The sequence below is a fragment of the Oncorhynchus gorbuscha genome, linkage group LG10 (genome assembly GCF_021184085.1).
Source record: "Oncorhynchus gorbuscha isolate QuinsamMale2020 ecotype Even-year linkage group LG10, OgorEven_v1.0, whole genome shotgun sequence".
NCBI classification, from domain to species: Eukaryota; Metazoa; Chordata; class Actinopteri; order Salmoniformes; family Salmonidae; genus Oncorhynchus; species Oncorhynchus gorbuscha.
The window spans coordinates 100,333,462-100,347,298 of NC_060182.1; the positions used below are offsets into that span (position 1 = coordinate 100,333,462).

The following is a 13,837-nucleotide window of genomic DNA, read 5'->3' on the forward strand; positions in this document are numbered from 1 at the left end:
GTATTTGCAGCGTACTACAGTTATACTGCACTCTCGACTAGGTATTTGCAGCGTACTGCAATTATACTGCACTCTGGAAGAGGTATTTACAGTGTACTGCAGTTATACTGCACTCTGGATGAGGTATTTGCAGCGTACTGCAGTTGTACTGCACTCTGGACGAGGTATTTGCAGCGTACTACAGTTATACTGCACTCTCGACTAGGTATTTGCAGCGTACTACAGTTATACTGCACTCTCGACTAAGTATTTGCAGCGTACTACAGTTATACTGCACTCTCGACTAGGTATTTGCAGCGTACTACAGTTATACTGCACTCTCGACTAGGTATTTGCAGCGTACTGCAATTATACTGCACTCTGGAAGAGGTATTTACAGTGTACTGCAGTTATACTGCACTCTGGATGAGGTATTTGCAGCGTACTGCAGTTATACTGCACTCTGGACGAGGTATTTGCAGCGTACTACAGTTATACTGCACTCTCGACTAGGTATTTGCAGTGTACTGCAGTTATACTGCACTCTGAACGAGGTATTTGCAGAGTACTGCAGTTATACTGCACTCTGGACGAGGTATTTGCAGCTTACTGCAGTTACACTGCACTCTGAACAATCTTTTTTTCATAGAGGTTCTTGAAACGTATTCCCTTTATAATGAGAATATAATATTTTGACGAACTTCACTCTGAACACATGCAGGTGAAAACTTCTCTGGCTACATGATCGTGTCGTTTTGAGTGTTTGTGTGTGTTTGTACTATTTCATCCCTCTCAGTTTAATTTGCTAAACTACTGTTGGTGTTTTCTATGATAGCTGCTTCTGAGTAAAAACTCACTCCTCAGATTTACGTTATAGATATAGATTCATAATTCATCTTGAGATCAGATAATGAGCTGTGTCCTAAATTGCATCCTGTTCCCTATAAAGCCTTATGGGTACAGGTCAAAAGTAGTGCACTGCACATGTATAGGGAATAGGGTGCGATTTGAGAGCCTGATTCTCTCATTCAGAGAGAATGTATAGGGAATAGGGTGTCTGCTGTTGTTGTCCAGACTGGAACGTCTCCATGTCTTCATGTCTCCATGTCTTCATGTCTCCATGTCTGATGATGTTGTTGTCCAGACTGGAACGTCTTCATGTCTGATGTTGTTGTCCAGACTGGAATGTCTCCATGTCTCCATGTCTGATGTTGTTGTCCAGACTGGAATGTCTCCATGTCTGATGTTGTTGTCCAGACTGGAATGTCTCCATGTCTGATGTTGTTGTCCAGACTGGAATGTCTCCATGTCTGATGTTGTTGTCCAGACTGGAACGTCTTCATGTCTCCATGTCTGATGTTGTTGTCCAGACTGGAATGTCTCCATGTCTGATGTTGTTGTCCAGACTGGAACGTCTTCATGTCTCCATGTCTGATGTTGTTGTCCAGACTGGAACGTCTTCATGTCTCCATGTCTGATGTTGTTGTCCAGACTGGAACGTCTTCATGTCTCCATGTCTGATGTTGTTGTCCAGACTGGAACGTCTTCATGTCTCCATGTCTGATGTTGTTGTCCAGACTGGAACGTCTTCATGTCTCCATGTCTGATGTTGTTGTCCAGACTGGAACGTCTTCATGTCTCCATGTCTGATGTTGTTGTCCAGACTGGAACGTCTTCATGTCTCCATGTCTGATGTTGTTGTCCAGACTGGAACGTCTTCATTTCTCCATGTCTGATAATGTTGTCCAGACTGGAACGTCTTCATGTCTCCATGTCTGATAATGTTGTCCAGACTGGAACGTCTTCATGTCTCCATGTCTGATGTTGTTGTCCAGACTGGAACGTCTTCATGTCTGATGTTGTTGTCCAGACTGGAATGTATTCATGTCTGATGTTGTTGTCCAGACTGGAATGTCTCCATGTCTCCATGTCTGATGTTGTTGTCCAGACTGGAATGTCTCCATGTCTGATGTTGTTGTCCAGACTGGAATGTCTTCATGTCTTCATGTCTCCATGTCTGATGATGTTGTCCAGACTGGAACGTCTTCATGTCTGATGTTGTTGTCCAGACTGGAATGTATTCATGTCTGATGTTGTTGTCCAGACTGGAATGTCTCCATGTCTCCATGTCTGATGTTGTTGTCCAGACTGGAATGTCTCCATGTCTGATGTTGTTGTCCAGACTGGAATGTCTCCATGTCTGATGTTGTTGTCCAGACTGGAATGTCTCCATGTCTGATGTTGTTGTCCAGACTGGAACGTCTTCATGTCTCCATGTCTGATGTTGTTGTCCAGACTGGAACGTCTTCATGTCTCCATGTCTGATGATGTTGTCCAGACTGGAACGTCTTCATGTCTGATGTTGTTGTCCAGACTGGAACGTCTTCATGTCTCCATGTCTGATGATGTTGTCCAGACTGGAATGTCTTCATGTCTTCATGATGTTGATGTCCAGACTGGAACGTCTTCATGTCTGATGTTGTTGTCCAGACTGGAATGTCTCCATGTCTGATGTTGTTGTCCAGACTGGAACGTCTTCATGTCTCCATGTCTGATGTTGTTGTCCAGACTGGAACGTCTTCATGTCTTTTTCCGTGCCGACAGATTCCCTGTCTTCTGGAGATGATGAAGACCATGATGAAGACTGGGACGATACAGGTAATGGAAATGGTGTGTTCCATCTCTTCATCTCTACATTCATTCGTCCTGATGTCAGTAGATGTTGAACTGAAAGCCATAATGTAATACACACTGATAATGTAATAAATATGATGCAAGCATTACGTAATAATGTTTTTGCACCTAATGTAATCATTATTACATTACAAATTGGGTAAAAAATATTTTTAAATGATAACAACCTAAAATCCCTCGTTTGAGTCACACACTTGAGGAAAGCCTTGCATCTGTATCAATTGCCACAACAGACTTACACTTTAATTCTGACCTAAGAAATGACGACAAACAAAGACCTAACAAATAAAAACTTGAAGACATACCTTGCAGTCATGTGATTATCCAAGTTGTAATGATTACCAACATATTCCACAGGAGTTTCACTCCTCCTTATCCCAGGAATGACCCGGACACTTTGACCTTTCAGAGTGCAGATGGAACCAGACTGTTATTCACCAGGACACTTTGACCTTTCAGAGTGCAGATGGAACCAGACTGTTATTCACCAGGACACTTTGACCTTTCAGAGTGCAGATGGAACCAGACTGTTATTCACCAGGACACTTTGACCTTTCTGAGTGCAGATGGAACCAGACTGTTATTCACCAGGACCAGTACATCTCTGGGACCTTGTTCCCACGCATCCAGGACATCTACTGGAAACGTTGCCTGAGGAAGGCCTGCAGCATCCGCTACAAGACCATGGTGCTTGCCTATGGAGCTGTGAGGGGAACGGCACCTCAGTACCTCCAGGCTCTGATCAGGCCCTACACCCAAACAAGGGCACTGTGTTCATCCACCTCTGGCCTGCTCGCCTCCCTACCACTGAGGAAGTACAGTTCCCGCTCAGCCCAGTCAAAACTGTTCGCTGCTCTGGTCCTCCAATGGTGGAACAAACTCCCTCACGACGCCAGGACAGCTGAGTCAATCACCACCTTCCGGAGACACCTGAAACCCCACCTCTTTAAGGAATACCTAGGATAGGATAAGTAATCCCTCTCACCCCCCCCCCTTTAAGATTTAGATGCACTATTGTAAATTGACTGTTCCACTGGATGTCATAAGGTGAATGCACCAATTTGTAAGTCGCTCTGGATAAGAGCGTCTGCTAAATGACTTAAATGTAAATGTAAATGTAAATGCAGCATCATCAAAGACCCCACATACCCCAACCACGAGCTGTTCACTCACTTACCGTTGGGCATACATTTTTGGGTCATGATGTCTGATACCAACAGGTTCAGAGACAGTTTCTATCTACAAACCATAAGACTGTATCAGAGCATGAGGTCTGATACCAACAGGCTCAGAGACAGTTTCTATCTACAAACCATCAGACTGTTGAACACTTGAACTGACCACCTGCTCTGATTCTCTGCACGTTAGCACACAGACATGCAAACACACACACACACACACACACACACACACACACACACACACACACACACACACACACACACACACACACACACACACACACACACACACACACACACACACACACACACACACACACACACACACACGTACATTCATACTACACACACACCCACACAGACACACACATGTACACACACACACACACACACACACACACACACACACACACACACACACACACACACACACACACACACACACACACACACACACACACACACACACACACACACACACACACACACACACGTACATTCATACAACACACACACACACACACAAGTACATTCATACTACACACACACACACACACACATGTACACACACGTACACACACACACACATACACACACATACATTCATACTACACACACACGCACACACGCACACACACACACACACACACACACACACACACACACACACACACACACACACACACACACACACACACACACACACACACACACACACACACACACACACACACACACACACACACACACACACACACACGTACATTCATACTACACACACACACACACATACATTCATACTACACACACACACCACAACTGCTGCTACCAGTCTCTTATTATGATGGCTAAATACTGCACAATTTATACACTTGCCCCTCAATCCCCCCTTTCCCCAAAACATATGTAATATACTATAAATGGTGCCTTCCTGTATAATACTGATGCTACAATGTTCATTCTGTTTTACTGAGACGAGTACTTCATGTTCCTATTTTTAAACTTGATAATTGTTGTTGCATTGGGGAGAATCAACCAGCAGTGATCATTTGGTTGTGCGATGTGTCCACTGCGTATTCTGAAGATCTGACTAATCACACAACTAGAAAGTATGGACGTTTTAGAGCGTTTCCTTCTCAGGTCAACCAGTACAAGAAACATTTCAACCGCAAAGTTGTGTTCTGGTATTGTGTCGATATCACAACTCTCTGGGAATGTTTTATCCGCAATATCTAAATGTGTCTTAATCCAAATGATCTTCCTGTTTATATCTGCTGGGAAATATGAGCTTTCCAAAATTAGTCCACTGGTTTACCTTACATTACCATAGTAATGTTAAATAGGAATGTGGTGTGTAGCCAGCTATTACTGCAGCATGCAAGGTTGGGGTGAATTCCACAAATTCTAATTCAGCTCTCGCTCCCTATAAATTCCAGGTCAGTCTTTGAATTCAGAGATTATTCCAATGTTAAGTCATTTCATACAGCCTAGAACATTGGAATACAGGTGGAAATGATTACAACACATTCTACAGTTCAACTACTACATGTAAAAATATATTCCAATTACAATTCATTTTTTTAGGTTGTTATTACATTATTGGTTCAAGTTATTATGCTGTTCCTATTTGTAGATGGGTCCTGTCTGGGTCCTGTCTGGGTCCTGTCTGGGTCCTGTCTGGGGCCTGTCTGGGGCCTGTCTGGGTCCTGTCTGGGGCCTGTCTGGGGCCTGTCTGGGTCCTGTCTGGGGCCTGTCTGGGGCCTATCTGGGGCCTGTCTGGGGCCTGCCTGGGTCCTGTCTGGGGCCTGTCTGGGGCCTGTCTGGGTCCTGTCTGGGTCCTGTCTGGGGCCTATCTGGGTCCTGTCTGGGGCCTGTCTGGATCCTGTCTGGGTCCTGTCTGGGGCCTGTCTGGGTCCTGTCTGGGGCCTGTCTGGGGCCTGTCTGGGTCCTGTCTGGGTCCTGTCTGACACGTTACTCATCAGTCGGGTTCAAGTTATTATACGATCCATTATTATTTTTTTCCCTCTTCAAAATGCAATAATTATTAGCAGGTATTACAATATAATTTGCTACATGGTTACAGCAGGGGACAGAGAGGGGACAGAGAGTTTAAACCCCCTACGTAGCAGGGGACAGATAAGTTAAACCCCCAAGTAGCAGGGGACAGAGAGGTTAAACCCCCTATGTAGCAGGGGACAGAGAGGTTAAACCCCCTACGTAGCAGGGGACAGAGAGGTTAAACCCCCAAGTAGCACGGGACAGAGAGTTTAACCCCCTATGTAGCAGGGGACAGAGAGGTTAAACCCCCAAGTAGCAGGGGACAGAGAGGTTAAACCCCCAAGTAGCAGGGGACAGAGAGGTTAAACCCCCTATGTAGCAGGGGACAGAGAATTTAACCCCCTATGTAGCAGGGGACAGAGAGTTTAACCCCCTATGTAGCAGGGGACAGAGAGTTTAACCCCCTATGTAGCAGGGGACAGAGAGTTTAACCCCCTATGTAGCAGGGGACAGAGAGGTTAAACCCCCTATGTAGCAGGGGACAGAGTGTTTAACCCCCTATGTAGCAGGGGACAGAGAGGTTAAACCCCCTATGTAGCAGGGGACAGAGAGTTTAACCCCCTATGTAGCAGGGGACAGAGAAGTTAAACCCCCAAGTAGCAGGGGTCAGAGAGGTTAAACCCCCTATGTAGCAGGGGACAGAGAGTTTAACCCCCTATGTAGCAGGGGACAGAGAAGTTAAACCCCCAAGTAGCAGGGGACAGAGAGGTTAAACCCCCTATGTAGCAGGGGACAGAGAGTTTAACCCCCTATGTAGCAGGGGACAGAGAGTTTAACCCCCTATGTAGCAGGGGACAGAGAGTTTAACCCCCTATGTAGCAGGGGACAGAGAGATTAATCGCCCACGTAGCAGGGGACAGAGAGGTTAAACCCCCACGTAGCAGGGGACAGAGAGATTAAACCCCCACGTAGCAGGGGACAGAGAGGTTAAACCCCCTACGTAGCAGGGGACAGAGACGTTAAACCCCCAAGTAGCAGGGGACAGAGAGGTTAAACCCCCTACGTAGCAGGGGACAGAGAGGTTAAACCCCCTACGTAGCAGGGGACAGAGAGGTTAAACCCCCCACGTAGCAGGGGACAGAGAGGTTAAACCCCCTACGTAGCAGGGGACAGAGAGGTTAAACCCCCCACGTAGCAGGGGACAGAGAGGTTAAACCCCCCACGTAGCAGGGGACAGAGAGGTTAAACCCCCTACGTAGCAGGCAGACACACTCTACTCTAATGCCTTTTTTGTTTTGAAAGAGAGAGAGGGTTTGGGGTTTTTAGTCACCATTTTTAGTCACCAACTTAATGAGTGGTTAGGGTTGGATCAGTCTGCTGTGGGGAGAAATGAGCTCATACCATACCCTGTAGAATAACTCTGCTGTTTTACCCTTGGTCAAGAAGACAGAGCTCTCACACAGAGAGAGGAGTCAGCCAGCCTCAAAGTAGCCTGCAACACATTACAGGTCACAGTATGTCAATGAAACTGGAATAATCACAGCTGTCTGTGTGTCTGTGTGTCTGTGTGTCTGTGTGTCTGTGTGTCTGTGTCTGTCTGTCTGTCTGTCTGTCTGTCTGTCTGTCTGTCTGTCTGTCTGTCTGTCTGTCTGTCTGTCTGTCTGTCTGTCTGTCTGTCTGTCTGGCTGGCTGGCTGGCTGGCTGTCTGGCTGTCTGACTGGCTGTCTGGCTGTCTGGCTGTCTGGCTGTCTGGCTGTCTGTGTGACGTGTCTTCTTGTGAACCCCTACCCAGACACACTACAGGCCACACACTACAGGCCACACACTACACACTACAGGCCACACACTACACACTACAGGCCACACACTACACACTACAGGCCACACACTACACACTATACACTACAGGCCACACACTACACACTACAGGCCACACACTACACACTACAGGCCATACACTACACACTACAGGCCACACACTACACACTAAAGGCCACACACTACACACTACAGGCCATACACTACACACTACAGGCCACACACTACACACTACAGGCCACACACTACACACTACAGGGTTAGATCTGTGTTCCTAAACTATCTAACAGGGTTAGATATGTGGTGATGAACTATTTAACAGGGTTAGATCTGTGTTCCTAAACTATGTTAACAGGGTTAGATCTGTGGTGATGAACTATTTAACAGGGTTAGATATGTGTTCCTACACTATTTAACAGGGTTAGATCTGTGGTGATGAACTATTTAACAGGGTTAGATATGTGTTCCTACACTATTTAACAGGGTTAGATCTGTGGTGATGAACTATTTAACAGGGTTAGATATGTGTTCCTACACTATTTAACAGGGTTAGATCTGTGTTCCTAAACTATTTAACAGGGTTAGATCTGTGTTCCTAAACTATGTTAACAGGGTTAGATATGTGGTGATGAGCTATGCAGCATTGCTGGTGCGCAGGGCAGCGCTAAGCTACCGTTGGGGCACCACCTCTGTTTGTCTAGGGCCCCGAGGGGCCAGGGGCAGCATGCCTTCAAAGAGCTCCCTGTAATCTGAATCAGAACTGCCAGTGTTGCTGCTCCACCCCCCCCCAACTCTACTCCACTCTCAGCCCCCCAACTCTACTCCACTCTCAGCCCCCCAACTCTGCTCCACCCCCCACTCCCCCCAACTCTGCTCCACTCCCCCCCCACTCCCCCAACTCTGCTCCACCCCCCCACTCCCCCCAACTCTGCTCCACTCCCCCCCCCCCTCCCCCCAACTCTACTCCACTCTCAGCCCCCCAACTCTACTCCACTCTCAGCCCCCACAACTCTGCTCCACCCCCCCACTCCCCCAACTCTGCTCCACTCCCCCCACTCCCCCAACTCTGCTCCGCTCTCAGCCCCCCAACTCTGCTCCTCTCTCAGCCCCACCCCCAACTCTGCTCCTCTCTCAGCCCCCCAACTCTGCTCCACTCTCAGGCTCCCCCAACTCTGCTCCACTCTCAGGCTCCCCCCAACTCTGCTCCACTCTCAGGCCCCCCCCCCCCCAACTCTGCTCCACTCTCAGGCTCCCCCCAACTCTGCTCCACTCTCAGGCTCCCCCAACTCTGCTCCTCTCTCAGGCTCCCCCAACTCTGCTCCTCTCTCAGGCTCACCCCCAACTCTGCTCCTCTCTCAGGCTCCCCCCCCCCAACTCTGCTCCACTCTCAGGCTCCCCCAACTCTGCTCCTCTCTCAGGCCCCCCCAACTCTGCTCCTCTCTCAGCCCCCCCCACTCCCCCAACTCTGCTCCTCTCTCAGCCCCACCCCCAACTCTGCTCCTCTCTCAGCCCCCCCCCCCAACTCTGCTCCACTCTCAGGCTCCCCCAACTCTGCTCCACTCTCAGGCTCCCCCAACTCTGCTCCACTCTCAGGCTCCCCCAACTCTGCTCCACTCTCAGGCTCCCCCAACTCTGCTCCTCTCTCAGGCTCCCCCCAACTCTGCTCCTCTCTCAGGCTCACCCCCAACTCTGCTCCTCTCTCAGGCTCCTCCCCCCAACTCTGCTCCACTCTCAGGCTCCCCCAACTCTGCTCCTCTCTCAGGCTCCCCCCCAACTCTACTCCACTCTCAGCCCCCAACTCTGCTCCACCCCCCCCACTCCCCCCCCCAACTCTGCTCCACTCCCCCCACTCCCCCAACTCTGCTCCGCTCTCAGCCCCCCAACTCTGCTCCTCTCTCAGCCCCACCCCCAACTCTGCTCCTCTCTCAGCCCCCCAACTCTGCTCCACTCTCAGGCTCCCCCCAACTCTGCTCCACTCTCAGGCTCCCCCCAACTCTGCTCCACTCTCAGGCTCCCCCAAACTCTGCTCCACTCTCAGGCCCCCCCCAACTCTGCTCCACTCTCAGGCTCCCCCAACTCTGCTCCACTCTCAGGCTCCCCCAACTCTGCTCCTCTCTCAGGCTCCCCCCAACTCTGCTCCTCTCTCATGCTCACCCCCAACTCTGCTCCTCTCTCAGGCTCCCCCAACTCTGCTCCTCTCTCAGGCCCCCCCCAACTCTGCTCCTCTCTCAGCCCCCCCCCCACTCCCCCAACTCTGCTCCTCTCTCAGCCCCACCCCCAACTCTGCTCTTCTCTCAGCCCCCCCCCCCAACTCTGCTCCACTCTCAGGCTCCCCCAACTCTGCTCCACTCTCAGGCTCCCCCAACTCTGCTCCACTCTCAGGCTCCCCCCAACTCTGCTCCACTCTCAGGCTCCCCCAACTCTGCTCCTCTCTCAGGCTCCCCCAACTCTGCTCCTCTCTCAGGCTCACCCCCAACTCTGCTCCTCTCTCAGGCTCCTCCCCCCAACTCTGCTCCACTCTCAGGCTCCCCCCAACTCTGCTCCTCTCTCAGGCTCCCCCCCCAACTCTGCTCCTCTCTCAGGCTCCCCCAACTCTGCTCCTCTCTCAGCCCCCCAACTCTGCTCCACTCTCCCCCCACTCCCCCAACTCTGCTCCTCTCTCAGCCCCCCCAACTCTGCTCCACTCCCCCCCCAACTCTACTCCACTCTCAGGCTCCCCCAACTCTGCTCCACTCTCAGGCTCGGACCTAGTCTGCTCGGACCTAGTCTACTCAATTTCCTGTCTGCGGTAACGGCTCGCTGTATCTCTCCCCATCTGAGCCCTGATCTGATCTACAGTACCGTAGCGCCTCACAGCACTGTGTCAACCACCAGGCAGCTAATTGCCCCAGTTATCCTCAGATATACCTGCCTTAACCCTAACACTGCCCCCTGTTACACTGCCCCATGTTACACTGCCCCCTGTTACACTGCCCCCTGTTACACTGCCCCCTGTTACACTGCCCCCTGTTACACTGCCCCCTGTTACACTGCCCCATGTTTCAGCTGATATTACCATAGCACACACTGTAGAATACTGTACATACCAGTACCAGTCAAAAGTCTGTACACACCTACTCATTCAAATGTTTTTCTTTATTTGTATTATTTTCCACGCTGTAGAATAATTGTGAAGACATCAAAACTATGAAATAACACATATGGAATCATGTAATAAACAAAAGGATATTCATCAAATCAAAATATTCACTCTTTGCCTTGATGACAGCTTTGCACACTCTTGGCATTCTCTCAACCAGCTTCACCTGGAATGCACCAACAGTCTTGAAGGAGTTCCCACATATGCTGAGCACTTGTTGGCTGCTTTTCCTTCACTCAGCGGTCCAACTCATCCCAAACCATCTCAACTGGGTTGAAGTCGGGTAATTGTGGAGGCCAGGTAATCTGATGCAGCAATTTATCACTCTCCTTCTTGGTGAAATAGCCCTTCCACAGCCTGGAGGTGTGTTGGGTCATTGTCCTGTTGAAAAACAAATGATAGTCCCACTAAGCACATACCAGATAGGATGGCTTATCGCTGCAGAATAGTGTGGTAGCCATGCTGGTTAAGTGTGCCTTGAATTCTAAATAAATCACTGACAGTGTCACCAGCAATGCACCCCCACACCATCACACCTCTTCCTCCATGCTTCACATTGGAAACCACATATGTGGAGACCATCCGTTCACCTTTGTGTTTCACAAAGACATGGAGGTTGGAACCAAAAATGTCACATTTCTACTCATCAGACCAACGGACAGATTTCCACTGGTCTAACGTCCTTTGCTTGTTTCTTGGACCAAGCAAGTCTCTTCTACTTATTGGTGTCCTTTTGTAGTGGTTTCTTTGCAGCCTGATTCACGCAGTCTCCTCTGAACAGTTGATGTTGAGATGTGTCACTTGAACTCTATGAAGCATTTATTTGGGCTGGTAACTCTAATGAACCTATCCTCTGCATCAGAGGTAACTCTGGGTCTTCCTTTCCTGTGGCGGTCCTTACTAGAGCCAGTTTCATCATAGAGCTTCATGGTTTTTTCAACTGCACTTTAAGAAACATTCAAAATTCTTGAGATTTTCCACATTGATTGACCTTCGTGTCTTAAAAGTAATGATGGACTGTCGTTTCTCTTTGCCTATTTGAGCTGTTCTTGCCATAATATGGACCTGGTCTTTTACCAAATAGGGCTATATTCTGTATACCTCCCCTACCTTGTCACAACACAACTGATTGGCTCAAACGCATTAAGAAGGAAATAAATTCCACAAATTAACAAGGCACATCTGTTAATTGAAATGCCAAGAGTGTGCAAAGCTGTCATCAAGGCAAAGGGTGGCTACTTTGCAGAATCTCCAATATAAAATATACTACATTATTCCATATGTATTATTTCATAGTTTTAATGTCTTCACTATTATTCTACAATGTCGAACAAATAAAGAAAAACTCTGGAATGAGTAGTTGTGTCCAATCTTTTGACTGGTACTGTATGTACACAGAAAACAAGTGTGCAGAAAATAATCAGTAACAATAATCAAATGTCAGAAACACAAGTATAAATGAATCTTGAACAATAATTAAACACACAAAACATTTCTCATAACTTGGTCTGACCATATCTGTATCTGAGTGGAGGAGGAGGAGGAGAGAGAGGATTGGAGAGAGAGAGAGAGAGAGAGAGAGAGAGAGAGAGAGAGAGAGAGAGAGAGAGAGAGAGAGAGAAAGAAAGAGGGTTCTCAGTTAGGGGGGTGTGAGAAAGGAGGTGTGGGAGGGGAGGGTTGTGAGGGAGGGAGTGTGAGGGTGGGGGTGTGAGAAAGGGGGTGTGAGGGGGGGGTGTGAGAGAAGGAGTGTGAGGGTGGGGGGTGTGAGAAAGGGAGTGTGAGGGTGTGAGAAAGGGGTGTGAGGGAGGGGGTGTGAGAAAGGGAGTGTGAGGGTGGGGGTGTGAGAAAGGGAGTGTGAGGGTGTGAGAAAGGGGGTGTGAGGGAGGGGGTGTGAGAAAGGGAGTGTGAGGGTGGGGGTGTGAGAAAGGGGGTGTGAGGGTGGGGGTGTGAGAAAGGGGGTGTGAGGGAGGGGGTGTGAGAGAGGAGTGTCTGAGATGCTCTGTCTGTGTAAATAAATAAATACAAAACAAAGGAAATAAAGGACAGAATGTGACAGAACACATACATACAACTCATGTTTATTTATGTTCCCTTTTGCACATTGTTACAACACTGTATATAGACATGATATGACACTTGAAATGTCTTTATTATTTTGGAACTTCTGTGTTTACTGTTCTGTGTTTACTGTTCATTTTTATTGTTTATTTCACATTTGTTGATTATCTATTAATCCTGTTTTGGCAATGTTAACACATGTTTCCCATGCCAATAAAAACCTTGAATTGAATTGAGTGGAGGGAGGGAGGGAGGGAGGGAGGGAGGGAGGGGAGGGAGGGAGGGAGGGAGGGAGGGGGAGGGAGGGAGGGAGGGAGGGAGGGAGGGAGGGAGGGAGGGAGGGAGGGAGGGAGGGAGGGAGGGAGGGAGACAGACAGACAGACAGACAGAGAAGGGGTAAAGAAGCAGTGAAGGACTGGTGAAGATTTCCCTTTTAAGGTGGCATTGCTTGTGTGTGTGTGTGTCAGCTGGTTTCTCTTAGTTGCTGGTCTAGGGTTTACTAAAGTGCTCTCTCTCTCTCTCTCTCTCTCTCTTACTCTCTCTCTCTCTCTCTGTGTGTGTGTCTCTCAATTCAATATCAATTCAATTTCAATTTAAGGGGCTTTATTAGCATGGGAAACATATGTTTACATTGCCATGGAATGTGAAGTAGATAATAAACAAAAGTGAAATAAACTATACAAATTAACAGTAAACATTACACTCACAAAAGTTCCTAAAGAATAAAGACATTTCAAACGTCATATTATGTGCACAAAGTTCAAGTACAAAAGGGAAAATGAATGGTGTTTGTTCTTCACTGGTTGCCCTTTTCTTGAGGCAACAGGTCACAAATCTTGCTGTGTAATGCACACTGTGGTATTTCACCCACTAGATATGGGAGTTGTGCATCAAAATTGGGTTTGTTTTTAAATTCTTTGTGGGTCTGTGTAATCTGAGGGAAATATGTGTCTCTAATATGGTAGGAGGT

General features: G+C 48.2%; 1 protein-coding gene across 7 annotated transcripts in view; it reads left to right on the forward strand.

The window, feature by feature from the left end:
- The window catches only part of fgfr3 (fibroblast growth factor receptor 3), a 228,699-nt gene that overhangs the window by 118,986 nt on the left and 95,876 nt on the right, over window positions 1-13,837 (forward strand). For 5 of the 7 annotated variants that reach the window (XM_046367627.1, XM_046367628.1, XM_046367629.1 and 2 more), the window contains exon 4: window positions 2,584-2,649. The exons of the other annotated variants lie outside the window; for them this stretch is intronic. In XM_046367627.1, coding sequence (XP_046223583.1) covers window positions 2,584-2,649 — 66 coding nt within the window. The remainder of the gene's footprint in view (window positions 1-2,583; window positions 2,650-13,837) is intronic. 7 annotated transcript variants of the gene reach the window in all.